Source organism: Mesocricetus auratus, unplaced genomic scaffold (genome assembly GCF_017639785.1).
Source record: "Mesocricetus auratus isolate SY011 unplaced genomic scaffold, BCM_Maur_2.0 Super-Scaffold_100021, whole genome shotgun sequence".
Classification (NCBI taxonomy): Eukaryota; Metazoa; Chordata; class Mammalia; order Rodentia; family Cricetidae; genus Mesocricetus; species Mesocricetus auratus.
Window position 1 is genome coordinate 4,082,413 of NW_024429202.1, and position 17,490 is coordinate 4,099,902.

At 52.6% G+C, this 17,490-nt stretch overlaps 1 protein-coding gene across 1 annotated transcript in view; it reads right to left on the bottom strand.

The window, feature by feature from the left end:
- Window positions 1–406: 406 nt before the first annotated feature.
- The window catches only part of Kif6 (kinesin family member 6), a 290,945-nt gene continuing 273,861 nt past the window's right edge, over window positions 407–17,490 (bottom strand). The window contains exons 19-23 of the mRNA XM_040729501.1: window positions 14,256–14,338; window positions 10,382–10,429; window positions 9,857–9,946; window positions 7,824–7,930; window positions 407–1,240 (exon numbers count right to left, since the gene is read on the bottom strand). Of these exons, the coding sequence (XP_040585435.1) occupies window positions 1,224–1,240; window positions 7,824–7,930; window positions 9,857–9,946; window positions 10,382–10,429; window positions 14,256–14,338 (345 nt within the window). The 3' untranslated portion in view covers window positions 407–1,223. The remainder of the gene's footprint in view (window positions 1,241–7,823; window positions 7,931–9,856; window positions 9,947–10,381; window positions 10,430–14,255; window positions 14,339–17,490) is intronic.

Here is a 17,490-nt window from a genome sequence, read left to right on the forward strand (position 1 = left end):
CCATGGGACTAAATCGCTGAACTACAGAGAGGTAGAAAGGGGGACCCCAGCCTGAGAAGTGGGTTTGGGTTCCTGTTCTGCCGCTCATACACAGAGGACTGTTTATGAGAACTGGCTCTGTGCTAGGGTCACAGGGAGGACCTAGACAATAGGCTCTGGCCATCACAACACTTTCCATCGTAAAGTCTGTGGCAGTCCAAGAAGTCAGCCGTGGAAGGGCAAGGCTGGCCCGCCCCACGCTTCTGGCTTCTAATGACATAAGCCAGGTTGTGACGAAGAAGAATGTTACTGACCTGCCTAGCTTCAAGATGCCTAAAGAGGAGTGAAAACCCCAACAACATCAACTGTGTCATCGCCTTGTCGCTCCTCACGACCACGAGTTCTTGGATTTACGGGACAGACACACTAGGAGCAGAGGGTATTTTTATTCAGTTGTCATCATTTCTGGGCGCCTATTCCTGCCCCGTAGCTGTGCTGGGAACACAACACGGGCCACTGCTGACTGTGCTCCTTCCCCTTCATGCCCCTAGTCCAAGTCACAGAGCCAGGTTGTGAAAGGATGGGAGGGCCCTGAGGCAGGATCACTGGGTCCCCCTGTGGGGACAGGGAGTTTGGGCCTTAGTTTTGCAGAACCCCACACAGCTTGGGGTAGGGGAGATGGCTCAAGGTACTGATGCCTGCAGAATTCTGGGGAGCTTCCCACTAGTCTCGGACTGCAAGGATACATAGCTCCCTGCGGGCAGGACAAGTGGGTGACGGTGAAGCGTCTGGGTCGAGACACTGGCCCTTGAGGTACCTACATTCGACTGTCTTATCTGGGGCTCTGAAGCCCTCCCTGGCCTGCCATAGCCATTCCTGGGCTTCTGAGCCGGGAGTAGACTCGGGTGGTGACTGGCGGACAGTTATAGATCCTGGATTGTTACCCTCCTGTGGTGCACCGCCTGGGATGACCCGGCCTGCACTCGCTGGGGTTCTTATAAACGTGACAGTGAGCAGCAACCCAGCCTTGGCCTCAGCTTCTTGGCAGCTCAGTCAGGACCACCCATCCTGTGCTCTCCCGGACACTGTCCTCACAGAAGCACAGCTCTCCTCCTCTGGTCCCAAATTTGCCATCTGCTCTGGGTGGCTTTGTGTCCTATCTGAGGTCACTAGCGAGGGTCAGGGTCGTCATCTTCACATCAGTCATTCTGTCTGCAGAACAGGGTGGGGCTCCCATCAGAAAGTCAGTTGCTTCCCAGGCCTGAAAGAAGACAGTGCTATTAGCTTGGGGTAGGGGCTCTCTCAGGATGACAGGTGCTGTGGGGAGGCTGGCCACATTCCAGCTCTGAACCCTGTAGGAAATAACTTCCTTTGCTCTTTGCTAAGGAACCATTCCTCAGCAGACCCACACTCATTCCAACCCCATGGTTTCCAAGGGTGCCTCTACTTACACACACACACACACACACACACACACACACACACACACACACACACACATACACACACACACACACACACACACGCAGGCACGCACACACACACACTTTAAAATAAGTCTTGGGATCCACCGTAGGCATACAGCTTTTAAGTCTGTGTTTGAACAGGATATTTACAGCCATGCACACAAAAGTGTGAGCATATTCCTAGTTCATCTGCCTAAAGTTTGGATAATAAGGTAGGTGCCGCTGGCGGTGGAACCAGTATTTATCCTTAGTTCACGAACGGGCTTTGGGAGCCCATTCCCTATGGAGGGATGCTCTCTCAGCCTAGATACACGGGGGAGGGCCTCGGTCCTGCCCCAAATGATGTGACAGCCTTTGATGATCCCCCTGGGAGGCCTCACCCTCTCTGAGGAGCAGATGGGGGATGGGATGGGGAGATGGTGGGGGGAAAAGGGAGGGAGAGGGACCTGGGATTGGTATGTAAAGTAAGATTGCTTTTTATTTAAATTAAAAAATAATTAAAGATTAGGCAGGTTCAAGGGGGGAACTGTGAGATCTCTCGGGTGGAGTGAGGAGAGCATTTTAAAACATTTCAGTGGGCAGGCAGGCTGAGGTAAGGTTGGTGAGAGAATGGTGAAGGAGACGCTGCAGCCGACTGGGAGTGAGGACAGTGGGCTCTGTCTGTGCCCACCGGATGTGGGGAGTAATGGAGTAAGACAGCATGGTCCCTGCCCGCAGTACTGCAGGGCCAGCGCTGTGTGAGGCCACACTGTGTGTGAGGCCAGCACTGCCTGTGAGGCCAGCACTGTGTGTGAGGTCAGAGTTGTGTGTGAGGCCACACTGTGTGAGTCAGCACTGTGTGTGAGGTCACAGTGTGTGTGAGGCCACACTGTGTGTGAGGCCACACTGTGTGTGAGGTCACACTGTGTGTGTGGCCACACTGTGTGTGAGGTCAGAGTTGTGTGTGAGGCCACACTGTGTGAGGCCAGCACTGCGTGTGAGGCCAGCACTGTGTGTGAGGCCAGCACTGTGTGTGAGGCCACACTGTGTGAGGCCACACTGTGTGAGTCAGCGCTGTGTATGAGGCCAGTGCTGTGTGAGGTCAGAGTTGTGTGTGAGATCACACTGTGTGAGGAAAACGCTGTGTGTGAGGTCACACTGTGGAATTTAGCAGAGATGACCCCCCCACAACATATCCTTTCAAAGTATTTTTGGATTTACTTAGTGTGTGTGTCTACATGCCGTTGCATGTGTACAGGACAAGGACTGTTGTGACCACTATCTTTCCCGTTTACCACACAGATGCTGGGTGCCTCAGGTCAGCAGGGGCCACCTCACAGGCTCCCTTCCCCGTACTCACACCTGTCCTGACCCAGCTCCAGAACAGCCACAAGGCCTTTTAGACACCACAGGCCACACCACAGACCCCATGGGACTGAAATCTCTGTGGGTGGCTGGGAAAGCTGGTTCACAGGCAGGGCTGAACTTCCCAGTGTCGTCTCTCCAGGCCAAGGACAGGTGGCTGAGAGCTGGGGCCACCTCAGGCCTAGATCTGATGTCTCCTCTGGATGAGGAGAAGCCTGGGAGAGGACGGGAGGGAGTCTGAGCCAGCTCCCTCCTCTAAGGTCCTGACTCCTCTAACTAAGGTCCCGACTCCTCTAAGGTCCTGACTCCTCTAACTAAGGTCCCGACTCCTCTAACTAAGGTCCCGACTCCTCTAAAGTCCTGATTCCTCTAACTAAGGTCCCGACTCCTCTAACTAAGGTCCCGACTCCTCTAAGGTCCTGACTCCTCTAACTAAGGTCCCGACTCCTCTAAGGTCCCGACTCCTCTAAGGTCCTGACTCCTCTAACTAAGGTCCCGACTCCTCTAAGGTCCTGACTCCTCTAAGTAAGGTCCTGACTCCTCTAACTAAGGTCCCGACTCCTCTAAGGTCCTGACTCCTCTGGGTCAGCACGCAGCTGTGCCCAGGAGGATGAAGAAGCCATGCTCCACAGCACTCTGGGACGCGGCTCCTCACAGGAGGCTACCACACAGCCATGCAGGTGCCGTTTCTGTTGCACACACCGGGTCCCCGTTAAGCAATGGAGCTGGAGTAGCAGGGGTGACAGCATGCCCTTGGATGGAGCATATCACCAAGGCCACCTTCCCCGATGCCAACTCTGGTACTCAGTGTGTTATGAGAGAGTTTATCTCTGAGGAGACTCACTGACAGGTAAGGGTGGTCACTGTCTGTGACATACAGAGGGTCATAGCATGATGTCCAAGGCCACAAATGGCAGAGATGGTTTGATCAGAGGTCCTGTCCTTCCTAATCCTTTCTCCCTCCCTCCCTCCCTCCCTCCCTCCCTCCCTCCCTCCCTGCCTCCCTGCCTCCCTGCCTCCCTCCCTCCCTCCCTCCCTCCCTCCCTCCCTCCCTCCCTCCCTCCCTCCCTCTCACTCTGACCCCTGGAAGCACTCTCAAGCAGAATCTTGAGGTTTGTTGATAGGGCATTTTCCTGGCACCTCTTGGAGAAGGAGGACTTGGGGTTGTGGGGTCGCTCCGGGGAACTTCCAAATTTGAGGGTTAAGGAAGATTATAAAAGGGCCCGCAGAAAGGGGGTAACCTCATTTCCTCAGATGTTCAAGCCATGCTTGGCAGTGTAAGCGTGGATTTGACTCCATGGATGATGAACACCCCTATCGGGCATATACCTGTCTGCAGGTGTCCCTGCAGGGATTTAAACATGTTGCTGATAGTTCCCTAAATCAGTCCCATTCATCCTGGCTCTCAGTGCATGCTCAGAGCAGCAAGCCTCTCTGGGTTCCTGCCCCTGCTGCAGTCACAAACTCCCTGCAATGGGGCAGCATGCTAAAGTAATAGCAGAGAGCCCCAGGCAGGGCAGGCTGTTGGCTGTGGCTGGGAGGGTGCTGGCCTGGCTGCTGTTTGCCTGACAACCGGCCTGATAAGTGGGCTTCATACACAAGGCTACGCAGTGGGCCCTGGGCCATCTGCTCTGTCTGGACAGGTTAAGCCTACTGGCCCTTTGACTCCGACCTGGGGGGAAATGACCCCCGTGTCTTCCCTCTTCATGGCTTCTCCTGAGTCTGCACGATCACTAAGAATCCAGGAAGTTTTTTTCCTTTGGGAATGACAACTGGATTGTGGGACTTGCGTGTGTTTTGATGAATTGCTTCTGGCTCTTTGGAGAAAAACACTCCCAGCTGGGACAGGGCAAGGGTTAGTTCTGCCCTTCAGTCCATCCTGGTCCTTTCTTCCTGAGGCCAAGAGGTACAACAGAGAGAGAGCAGCCCTTGCTGGCTGTGGCTTTCGAGACAGTGTGGCTCAGTGGAGAGAGCTTCTTGGCTTTGCCTCTTTAGCTGTAGCAAGCCTCAGATTCCTCTTCTGGGGTCCAGATCTTGCCACTGTGTGCGTTAAAGTGTCAAGAGCATAGAATGCAGTGCTGACTAGCCTGTATGTGTGTGTGTGTGTGTGTTGTGTGCCTGTGTGCACATGTGTGCATATGGAGACTGGATCTCAGTCTTGGGTGTTGTTACTCAGATGCCATCCATCTATTTTTAGAGTGTGTGCTCTGGCCCACATGTGGAGCTCAGAAGACACTTGTGTGGGTTGGCTGTCCCCACCCACCATGTGGGTACTGGGGATCAAAGCCAGGAAGTTTGGCCATAAACACCTTTACGGGCTGACCCTCCTCATCGGCCCCGCCTTGCCTTTTGATACAGGGTTTCCCTCAGGGATGGGACACTCATTTAGCCTAGGCTGTCGGGCCAGAGAGCCCAGGGGTCTGTGTGTCTGCACTTTCTCAGCACTGGAGGCGTGAGTGTGTGTGTCCATACCAGTTCTGGAGATGAAACTTGGGTCCTTGTGTCTGTGCAGCAAACATTACCTGTGGGGCCACCTCTCCAGCCCTGATGCATGTCTTAAGCAAAGTGCCCATGCCAGGCTGTAGGGTGCACGCCTTTAACCCCAACACTAGGGAGGCAGATCTCTGAGTTCAAGGCCAGCCTGGCCTACAAGGTGAGGTCTACGACAGTCAGGGCTACACAGAGAAATCGTTTCTCGAAAACAAAACAACAGAAGTAAAGTGCCCAGTCTTCTTGTGGCTCTCTGGCATGTCAGAGACAGTGCCAGCAGGAAACACCACTCTGACACCAACCTTGGGCTTCCATCTCTTCTTCCCTGAGAGCTGATGACATTTGTCTTATTACAAAAGTGGCTGCAACGTAACGTAGAAGCACTGCCTCACTTGTAGGCTCTTGAGGGGAGGAATGATGGTTGACTTCTGCAGGCTATTTGGGGAGGGCTGGTAAGGGCCTTTCTTGCCCATCTTATGTCTACCGTACATTATTGCCTCTCACTTAACTGGTCCCCCTGTGGCAGTTAATTTTAACGGTCAACTTGATTGGATTGAAAAGTGCCTAAGAAGTCAGTAAATCACATTTCTTGGTGTGTGACAGTTTCTGAGGGGATTAACAAGGAGGGAAGAACTGCCCTGACTGGAGGTGGATCCTGCCCTGACTGGAGGTGGATCCTGCCCTGACTGGAGGTGGCTCCTGCCCTGACTGGAGGTGGCTCTATTCAGTGTTAGGTGTTAGGGAAAACGGAGAAAGCCTTGTACCCTTCTGCTCACTCTGGCTCCATTCTGTGAGTCCTTCCTCTCTGTCCTTCCTGTCACCACAGACTGGCAGTTCTGACACCATGGGCCCAGAGAGGACTCCTTTTCCTTAAAGTCATCTTACTCAGTGCTTTGTCACATCAACAGGAAGGTGACAGACACACTCCTCTTCTATCACACTGTGGGCTTCTTTCCACAGCAAAGTCCTGTCCACGGCAAGCTCATCTTCAGCCTCCGCTCAGCAGCACAGCCTCCTCCTGGCCTCCCGCCTTTCTGCAGCTGTCCCAGCTCCCCCCTCCCGCCCGCATGGCTGCCCTGTGTCTCTCTTTCGCTGTCTTCCTCCTCCCACACATGCCTGACTAACATAAAATACATAAAATGGCTCCTGTCCACCACTGCTGCATGGGGGACCCATGCTGCTGCTCCTGGAGCTCACACAGTGGGCATCCAGCGACAGTCTGGTTGTTTGGTGTGAGGCTGACAGTTTCCGTCAGCTCCAGGGCTCCATCCACGTGCAAACTGATTCCTTCTCAGCCACAGACAGGCAGCAGGGAAGCTGAGAGAGTGCAGCATCCACCAGGGCAAGGTGTTAGCCATAGATCCAGGGCCTTCTCCTTTTATGTTGTCTGTGGTTTGAGGGTGCTCACCAGGCTTGGTTCTCCATGTGGTGAGACTGGAAGGTGGGACCAGTAGGAGGTGAGGTCTATTGGGAGGTCCTCAGGTAACAGCAGACGCCTGAGGTTTTGCCCGCCTTTAATCCCAGCACTCGGGAGGCAGAGACAAGCGAATCTCTGTGAGTTCAAGGCCAGCCTGGTCTACAGAGTTAAGTTCCAGGACAGACTCCAAAGTTACAGAAAAACAAAAACAAACTAAAAAAAAAAAAAAGAAAGAAAGAAAAAGAAAAGAACCCCGAGCCCTGCATCCCTTGCTGGGTTCCGGTCCCACCGTGTGGCCCTCCCTCTTACCCCCATCGCCGTGAGGTTCTGAGTAGAGCAGAGGGGCTTCACGGGATCATGTGACCACTCTTGTTTACCATGTTACCCCAGCCTTCAACATTTCATTACAGCCATGGAACATGGCCAGACGGACATATCACCAAGGAGGGTGGCAGCTTTTGACAAGCCAAGACAATGTTAAATATTTGGAATACTGGAATGAGGCTAAGACTAAACCCAAGTGTAGGGTAGGGGGTCTGGCCTTGTTCCTGTGGATGTCTGGGAATGAAAAAGGCTTGTCCATGTTAAAGATGGTTAGCTGCCAAGCGAGCAGGCCAGTCAGGAAAGGCCTTCCGCTCTCCTGCTGCGGGACAGGTATTTCCTTCATGACTGACACAGTGTCCCCAGCCCTGGGTCTTCAAGTGGTGTTTACATCCGCAGCTCCTTGGCAAGAGCTGTGTGCCAAGGAGAGGAAAGTTTCTAGCCAGGGCTTCAATGAGTTACCACACTGCCCTCAGCCCCTTCCTGTTTAGAGAAGGTTGGGCAGGAGGAGCGGGATGTCTACAGGGGACAGAGAACAAAGCCAGCGTCTGGAATGGGAAGGAGGCTGTCCAGGTGCAGCAGGAGTGCCCTGGCCCGCCACCCACACAGCTGCCCCTGGGGCTTGGAGAAGCAGGGCCAGCTCACAGGAGGCGACTGAGGCCACGCTGTGGCTGCAGGCCTGCAGGCCCAGGAGATGCCTCCTTCCCTTGCAGCTTCCTGCTTGCTCCAGCCCCCCGCCCCCAAGCACGGGACACAAGAATAGGGACAGCTGGGCCTTGGAGGCGGTCCAGGCGCTGTGGACTTACATTTCTTCTGCAGAACGCTCTGTCTGGCCTTGATGAATGCCAGGATGTCAGAATCGGTCTGGCTGTCCCCAGTGAGAGGGATGGATGACATTGGCCTTTCGGGGACACTGAAGATAAACACATGTCACAAGTCACTACACGCCATAGCTGGATGATGCCTCTCCACAGTGATTTCCTACTTTGCTTAATTTTGACTTTTAAACATTTAAACATGTGCCTGTCTCTCTGTGTGTATGTCTTTGCCTGTGGTCTCTGTGTGTGTGTGTATACGTGTCTCTGTGTGTGTCTCTGTGTGCATGTGTATACGTGTCTCTGTGTGTCTGTCTCTGTGTGTCTGTCTCTGTGTGTGTGTGTATACGTGTCTCTGTGTGTCTGTCTCTGTGTGCATGTGTATACGTGTCTCTGTGTGTCTGTCTCTGTGTGTGTGTGTATACGTGTCTCTGTGTGTGTCTCTGTGTGCATGTGTATACGTGTCTCTGTGTGTCTGTCTCTGTGTGTCTGTCTCTGTGTGTGTGTGTATACGTGTCTCTGTGTGTCTGTCTCTGTGTGCATGTGTATACGTGTCTCTGTGTGTCTGTCTCTGTGTGTGTGTGTATACGTGTCTCTGTGTGTGTGTCTCTGTGTGCATGTGTATACGTGTCTCTGTGTGTGTGTCTCTGTGTGCATGTGTATACGTGTCTCTGTGTGTCTGTCTCTGTGTGCATGTGTACACGTGTCTCTGTGTGTCTGTCTCTGTGTGTGTGTGTATACGTGTCTCTGTGTGTGTCTCTGTGTGTGTGTTTGCGTGTGTTTGCGTGTGTCTGTGTGTGTTTGCATGTGTGTGCGTGTGTGTGCGTGTGTTTGCGTGTGTTTGCGTGTGTAGTCAGAGGATAACTTGAGGCAGACAGTTCTCTCCTACCATGAATTCTGGGGACCAAACTCAGGCCATCACAAGTGTGCAGCATGTGCCTTCACCCACTGAGCCTGCTTTTCTGGTTTTGGTCACGTGGTTTTCGTCTGACCCCCAGCTTTCTCCTTCCTCTATGTGAAGGCCTCACAAGTCTTTCATTGGCCATGATTCCCCCTTCATATCACTCCCGAGTAGAGTTCAAACCCCGCCCCATGGCTTCCTGGGTCCCCAGGGCTCTGACCCCGCCCCATGGCTTCCTGGGTCCCCTGTGCTCTGGCTGGTTTCTTCCTGCTACTCCAATGAACTGACTCCTTCCAGCCTTGTGGTCTTTGCTCTAACTACTTCCTGTCCCCGCTGCGCCCCATCCACCTTCCTACAGGAACACAGCACGAGGCATGAGACAGGCAGAACCAGGGGTTCTCTAAGCCGGGGAAGGAAGGGGAAGGGGCCAGGACCCCTCCCTTTAACAGGAGAGCTTTTGGAAATTTCACACAACTCTTCTGCTTACAAATTTCATTGGCCTCGTGGCTGCAAAGGGTGCTGGGAAATGTAGCTTATTAATAGTAGCACTTTGGCTAAATATGGTTGTGATCTGAAAGAGAGAATAGCAGTCTTCGTCTTGGGGACAAGTAGTGTGTGGGTAAAGGGAAGACATCATCAAGATGTCAAATCTATGTTGAGTGACAACGGAGAAGTTAGTTTGAGTAAGTTAGTCTGGGATGAGAGGATAAGAAGGGAGACGGTCACAAGTTACCCTGATCAGGGCCCCAGCCTTCTGGGGAGGCGGGTTAGCTCTCTTGGGGCAAAGGGCTCTGGCAGACCAGGCTGGCCTCAAACTCAGAGATTCACCTTCCTCTGTCCCCCAAATGCTGGGACTAAAGTGTGTGCCAACTTACCTGGTGCATCTTATATGTATACCAGGGGATGGGAAGGGGGAGCTTGGTGCTGGAGAAAATGCCCCCAGCTTTGAGAGTGAGAATGCAAGAGAAGGTCTGGGGGACTTCCCGGTACCTGGGCAGGGGTCAGTCCCAGGTTCTGCCTACAGGAATTGGACAAGAGGCCCTCAGGTGGCTGGGGACACAGACCCTATGGCTCCCCGTGCCCCCTGTAGGGACTGTCACAGTATTAGGGGAGACCTACACACCTGTCTTGCAGCTGGGTCCCGGAGCCACTGGGTCCTTGGCTGTGCTGACTGGGACACGGGGAGGGGAGGATTCTTCTGGAATTCCCATCACTGCAAAACCAAACCAACAGAAGCAAGAAGACATGGGGAAGTGCCTAGGAGAGACTCGGGGTGTGCGTCCCCTCCACGGTCACAATTCCCAGAATGATGACATCAGGAGGTGGGCCTTGGGGAGGTGACTGGGCAGATGAGCCCCTTGTGGGTCCAGCCCTCATAATGGAATCAGTGCCCTTGTGAGAGGCAGACAGACTAGAACACTGTCTGTACACCACAGAAAGGAGGTGTCTACACACTAGGAAGGGAGCCGCCAGCAAGATGTGCTACATCTCTGTGCTACAGAATCCACAGGCCCTAGCGTGGTGCACACAGCCCCTTTGGGCGGTGATGAGGTCACGAGGCACGATCCTGAGACAGGGATTAGCAATTTTCCAAAAGACACATGAGTGCTTCCTGACCCTGGCGCGGTGGGAGGGGCATGGCCCTTACCCGACATCCAGACTGCCAACGACATCTTCAACTTCCCAGCCTTGAGCACTGTGACAAACAGAAGGACAAATGCGTGTGGACCATGTTACCGCAGCTGAAGGCTTACCTGGCACACCCAAGATGCTGGGTACGCTCCGATACCAGAAAAGCCAGCCGCCAACCAACCCACCCACCCAACGAGCCACTGGGATGCTGGCATCTGTAACAGCAACCTGAGAGACTGGACGACAGTCTGACCCCCCAGCCCCCCATGATTTTCACTGCTGGCCCAGAGAAGAGGACAGCACACAATGGCTGCAATGGCCACAAGTGTCATTTGTGGACAGTGTCTACAGCCAGGCCATCAGGCAGCGCTCTGTGACACTGTGCCCCTTTGCCAGCAGTGAGGGACAGAGGCACAGCCCCATGCTGGCACCCTCAGCGGCCCGGGGCGTTAGACCTTCAGGGACACAGACTCAGAAAAGAACTTCAGGACTAACCAGGCTATGAGGCAGCGTTAGCAGATGTGTGAAAGAAAGGCCTGCCACTGGAGGGTAAGAGGGGTGGGCTTCTCCACACGCAGCGATCCACAACTCTCCACCGGACCGAGCTCCCTGAGTCCACTCAAAGGGAGGGAGGAGCAGAGGGTCCAGGATGGGGAAAACCACAGCAACTAGCTGACCTGAGCTAGTGGGAGCTCACTGAGTCTAGACTGACAGTTGGGGGACCTGCTTAGGACCTAACTAGACTCCCTGAGTGCAGGTGGCAGTGGGTGGCTTGGGCAGTTTGTAGGGCCACTGGCAGTGGGACCAGGATCTATCCCTAGTCATGAACTGGCTTTTTGGAGCCCATATCCTATGGGCTCAGCCTAGACACGGGGTAGGGCCTTGGTCCTGCCTCAGTGTGGCGATGGGACAGAGTTGGTTGACTCCCCACGGGAGTTTGCTCTCTGAGGAGCAAACGGGGGAGGGAGGAGCAGGAGGAGGGCAGTGAGGGAAACTGGAATTAATGTTAATAAAAAAAGGGGTTTCGGGCTTCTCAAAGAGCCTCAGAGAGTAACGCACATCATGTGTGGGTGGGCGCTGGCTCCTCCTTGGGTGAAACTGTAACTCGGCAGGTGAGACCAGAGCCACTAGGAGCACACCCGGGATTTAGGACACGTCCTTTCCCTGTTTCCGGGGGAGTGCCAGACAACACTCATGGTGACCACTGCATGCCCACCGAGGGAGCACTCACACCCGGCAGCTCACCAGATGTGTTTAGGCCCAGTTAGCGTCACCGTCTGGTGTGTGCTTCTTGCCCAGCAAGAGCCCCACATTCCCCCTGTGAGGGGACAGGAAGGCTGCTCTTTATTCCTGCAGTGCGCTCTCCTATGGGAACTTCGGAGCCTCTTCTGTACCTTGGGATGGTCCGGTGAAGAGTGGTGTCAGAGGCAAATGGGACTTTAGTCACGTAGTGAACACCTTCATTTTATAGCTGGAGGCACTCAGGCTGGGAGGCGGGCCAGGGTGACAGACAGGTGAGCTCTGGCTTAGGCCCACAGCTTGCTTTCCCACAGATGAGTTTGGCTAGCGCCTACAGCCAACATTTTGCTGTCCCACCTCAGACATGAAGACAGGGCGGTCCCCTTTCCATGGGGCTGTCTCCACAGGCTCCCGACCATGAGCCAAATAAACAGGAGGGGAAGCCAGAGAGTGTCGTTCCCAAACCCTACTGACACCCCACGCTCATTCCCTAGCTGTCTAAAGTTTCTCTCTGGAACCCTAGGGAAGAGAACGAGCTCCTCTGTGCTGGGTCTGACTTGGGGTGCTGCAGGACCAGAGACAGCCAGAAGGTGTCAGGCTCTGCACATCCTTCTTGGGAGAAAGGCTGCCATGTCTCAGAGCTTCTAGGGTGGTTGGAGCGAGCCTTGGGAAGGGAAGGAGGGGTTTCCTCCTGCAGGTGCCACCCTCACGGCAGGCCAAGGGCGGTTTGGAAGCAATTGTGAACTGAAGGAATATGCCATTGGCTCTCAAACAGCCCTTTCTCACTCTGTCTTTCTCCAGAGGCCAGGGCAAGTTCACGGATGCCAGGGTGCTGAGGGCCGAGTCAGCAGCGGGGCGGAAGGATGTGACCACACCAGGCAGACAGCTGCAGACAGAGGCTCCTGTAGAGGCCAGCTGCCTGGTCTGTTCCCTCATGCAATCCAGGCAAGAGGGGGGCACCGTGTGAAGTCTGGAGGAGGGAAAGGACTCCCTAGTTCCTAAGGGGTTCCCTAGCTCTGGGGTGCCACCATTAGTATATGTGACAGGCCTCACTATGGAGCTCCGATGATCATTGTTTTGTTTTCTAAAGCTGCTTGGGCCATTCTTCTTCTTCTTCTTCTTCTTCTTCTTCTTCTTCTTCTTCTTCTTCTTCTTCTTCTTCTTCTTCTTCTTCCTCCTCCTCCTCCTCCTCCTCCTCCTCCTCCTCCTCCTCCTCCTCCTCCTCCTCCTCCTCCTCCTCCTCCTCCTCCTCCTCCTCCTCCTCCTCCTCCTCCTCCTCCTCCTCCTCCTCCTCCTCCTTCTTCTTGGGTTTTTTTTTTTTTTTTGGTTTTTTCGAGACAGGGTTTCTCTGTATTGTTTTGGACCATGTCCTGGAACTCGCTCGGTAGACCAGGCTGGTCTCGAACTCATAGAGATCCGCCTGCCTCTGCCTCCCGAGTGCTGGGATTAAAGGCGTGTGCCACCACCACCCAGTGCCATCCATTTTTTTATCGCTGCACACAAAGTGTCCTGCGTGTATCTTAGGCAGTGTGAGCTCGGCAAACATCCTCTGGTTTGAGCACATTTCTTAACAGAGCCCTTTCATTTTTTATTTTATCGTTTATTTGTGTGTGAGTGTGTGCACGGCATGCATGCATGTGAGGGGCGGAGAACAACCTGCAGGAGGTGGTCCTCTCCTTCCACCATGTGGATTCAAATCAGGGGTCATAAGGCTCTGTTGCAGAGCCTTTACCCACTGAGCCATACTGCCTGCCTCTGACATCTTACTTTCACTTATTAATTGTTAGATATATTTATTTGTTTTCATTTTTTGTATGAGTGTTTTGCCTGAATGTATCAAAGTTTGCTGCATGCATGTGTGTTGCCCTTGGAGATCAAAAGAAGGCATCGGATGCCCTTGACGAGAGCTCCAGATGGCTGTGAGCCACCGTGTGGGTGCTGGGAACCAAACCTGGGTCGTCTCTAAGAACAGCCAGTGCTCTTAACCTCTGACATCTCGCCTGCTTCCTGGTATCTTTTTAAGAAGCTTCATTTCAGACTCCTGACACAGGATCTTGGTGTCCTTCAACCCAAAGGTTTGATGGCCCCGGGTGGCAGAGATGGATGCCTCACTCATGCTGTCCCCTCCTCTGGCCTAGCAGGGGTAGGTGGCAGGAGGTGCCAATCAGAGACTGCCACCGTGTTCGTTGACTAGTGAGAGACCAGAGCATGGTGTGCAGAGACATGCAGTCACCATTGGATTTTTCCGCCACAGAGAATGAACCAGAGGACAGGAGCTCTGTTGGAGCTGGTGGTATAGGCATTTGCAACTCATGCACCCACGTGGGAGGCATCCGCAGCTTACCCATGTATCTTCTGAATCTTCTCTAGGACAAGGGATGTTAACCATGCCCCTCCTGCTCACACCAACCCCTTCTTCCTCCTCAGGTGGCAGGACTAGGGCTCACACAGTTGGCCAGTTTCCTTCCTTACATGGTGATTGGGTGCACTGACTTGGCCGTCAGAGTGAGGGTCTGAGGGGTGTGCACTAAATGGACTCTAAGGCTACAAGCCTGGGGCCTACAACTAATTAAACAGCAAAGGCAGTCCATCCTCCCAGACCACGGGAGCCTTTCCTGGACCCCCGACTCAGTTCATGGTTCTTTCCTGACCTTTTCTTGGAGAGAAGCTGTGGCTGGTCCTGCTGGCAAACTGGCTTCAGGCGCTCCTGGGGATTCATGGCTGGGGAGTTTACCTGTTGGCTCAAGAAAGCGTTTTGTAAGTTAGCTTAAGCTCATGGTGTGATGTTCTTGATGTAACTCTTGTCTTCTATCCTGCAGCCTTGGGGCTGGAACTGGGCTCTCAGGGTGACGAGGCAAGTGTTCTACCGCTGAGCTGCACCCCAACCCCTTGATGTATTCTTTAAAACACCCTTTCTATTCTTTTTAACTCCTTTATTTATATGTGTGTGAATTTGAGGACCAGAAGAGGTTCCTGGGAGCTGGAATTACAGGCAGTTGTGAGTCACCCAGTTTGGGTGCTGGGAACCTAACTCGGGCCCTTTGGAAGAACAGGAAGTGCTCTTAACCACGAAGCCATTTCTCCAGACTGTTGATGTCATTGTCAAGGGGGACGTCAGTATGCACGATGTACATGACAAAATTAAATCTAGACATAGTTATGACAAGTTTTGTTCACTGAAGTACTGTCTTTGGATTTAGACATTATTAGTAAGGTCTGGCTTATTTTCTGTGCCCGCAGGTCCTCAAATGGAGCATATATTATTTTTTTTCATGTAGAAAGAGGAGAGTACAGTGTCATCCAGCAATTCTCAGGAAATCCTTGTCCCTAAGACCCTCTGATGGAGCCAAGGAGCACATCTGGAGCACTGACCTCTGCATGTCTCCATGACCCCAGAGAGCAAGGCTGGGTTAGCAGTGACTGAGTCTCCCACAACACCCTGTGAGTCTCCCTGAACACCCCTCATGTCTCCCTGAACACCCCGTGAGCCTCCCTGAACACTCCTCATGTTTCCCTGAACACCCGTGAGCCTCCCTGGACCCATGGGCCTGGTGAGTCTGCAAGGAGCTGCTGCCAGGCTGTTCCACTGGCTCCTGCCACTCGGGGAAGGCATCACCCAACACTCGCCACCTCCCTCGGTCTGCTCCAGTCCACCTAGGACACTTTTACAGGGAGGGCTATGAAATGACCCACAGCTGAGTGGCATTGGCTTCCCTGTGGCAGGGTATCTGTCATCTCTGCTGTCACCATCTGGCCTCCTTTGTTTCAGCGACAACACCCTGGGTGGCAGGAAGCACATGGAGCCAAGCACCTTGGCTTTCACAGTCTATGTAGCTAATGGGCAATGGGCATCCGCCAGCCTTGTGTGAACTCTTCTGCAGTCACATTCTGTGACCCTTGTCTACTGTCCTGTGCTGGGCTCCCCTGGCCGAAGGCCTCACTCCCAGATGAACTCCAGGGATGGTTTTGCACCCAGAGTGCCAACAGAGACCGGGGTCATTGTGGACATGCATGGAAACCAACTCCATCTTCATCTCCCCTAACTTATTCCTGAGATTAATAAATGACAGCAATGGTCCCTGTGACTTGGTAACCAACCAAACCACACACATTGTCATATCACCATGGCTGGTACAGAGATATTGAAATACTGTGTTCATTGTGACTCTGAAATCATGATAAATGCTGGCAATACTTCACTGGTAACCATACATATCTACAAAAGAAAGTGCATATTTTATTACGTAGCTTTCTTTTAAAATTATTTTGTTAGCTGTATCTCAGACTATTTAATTTTCTTTCTTTTCCTGTGTACTTTTTTGTTGTTGTTGTTTTTTCGAGACAGGGTTTCTCTGTGTAGCTTTGTAGACCAGACTGGCCTCGAACTCACAGAGATCCTCCTGCCTCTGCCTCCTGAGTGCTGGGATTAAAGGTGTGCGCCACCACCACCCGGCATCTGTGTATTTAATTTTAATGAACTATTTTTATAGTATTGTCATATGATCTGGTAATGCATGAATTTATTATTGTTGATTTTTAATTCATTTATCAACTTATTTACTGTTTTATGTGTGAGAGTGAATGAGAGAGTGTGTGTGTGTGTGTGTGTCAGAGTACAACTTCCGGGAGAGAGTTTTCTCCTCACACTAGGTGTGTCCCAGAGCATTCTCCACATCATCCCCCATTACTATCATGTCACACACCTGCACCACATGTATGTGCAAATCTAGGTTGCACATATGAGAAACGTGTGCAGTGTTTATCTTCCCAAGTTTCCCCTATTGAGCAATTATCTCCAGCTTCACCCATCTTCCTACAAAGGGAACAATTTCATTCTTCCTCATGGCTGACTAGAACTCCGCTGCATTCACACACCACCTTTTGTCTTCTGGCTGTTGATGGGCGCCTACAAGGGCTATTGTGGACAGCACAGCTCAGAAGGATGCACACGTATTTCTGCTGTGTGCTCAGATTCCTTCATCCAGGGGTAGCATACCTGGGTAATGCTGGTGTTTTCATTTCTGTCTGCTGAGGAACCATAACACTGATTTCCATAATACATATAAAAGCTCCGTGTGTGGCCCAGGCTGGGCCTGAATTCACAGTCTTCCTGCCTCTGCCTCCTAAGTGCTGCCGCTGCCGTGGCCTGTAGTGATGTTCTGGTCAGTGCTTGTCTGGGTGCCCAGGGGCACACACCTCTTCTGCCTCTCAGTTCCATTGTCCCTACAGGGAGGGGTGAGCCTGGGACAGACTCTCCAAGGGAGATGCGACACTGTGACCTCCTCACTTCCATCCCGCCATATGCAGGGGTTTCACGGGGCAAACAGGAAGCAGGGATTTTTTTTTACTGATACATTTTAGCAGGTTATTTTAGCCTTCACAACATCACAGAGACTTTCTAGGGCTTCGTCTGGGGAATATGCAAAAATCATCTACAGATATGTCTTCAGTGAAGAAAACCAGAAACCTCCTGAATATTCAAGAACAGATTGACTAAACTGTCTAGAGTATATTCACATGATGGAAACAGTGACAGTTGGAAAGGACATTACAAAACTAGGATCTGAAAAAAGAGTCATTCTAAACAGTTAAAAACACAAGGCCAGCGTGAGGCTTGGAAACCAGTAGAATGTATCTCAATGGTAGATACTTGGCCAGCATGCCTGAGATTCTGGGCTTCAGTCCTGGTACCACAAACCCTAAAGCAACAAATCCCCGCCACGTCCCGCGCACGCACACACCCCTGCTCCATCAAAATGATGAAAACCCCATTCATGGTGTATATCAGGGGGAAAAAGAATGCAAGCTGTCATAAGCCAGCCTGTTAATACTGGCTCTCCCTACGTGATGAAATAAAAGTGATCTCTACTTTTCTCTTTGTGTTTT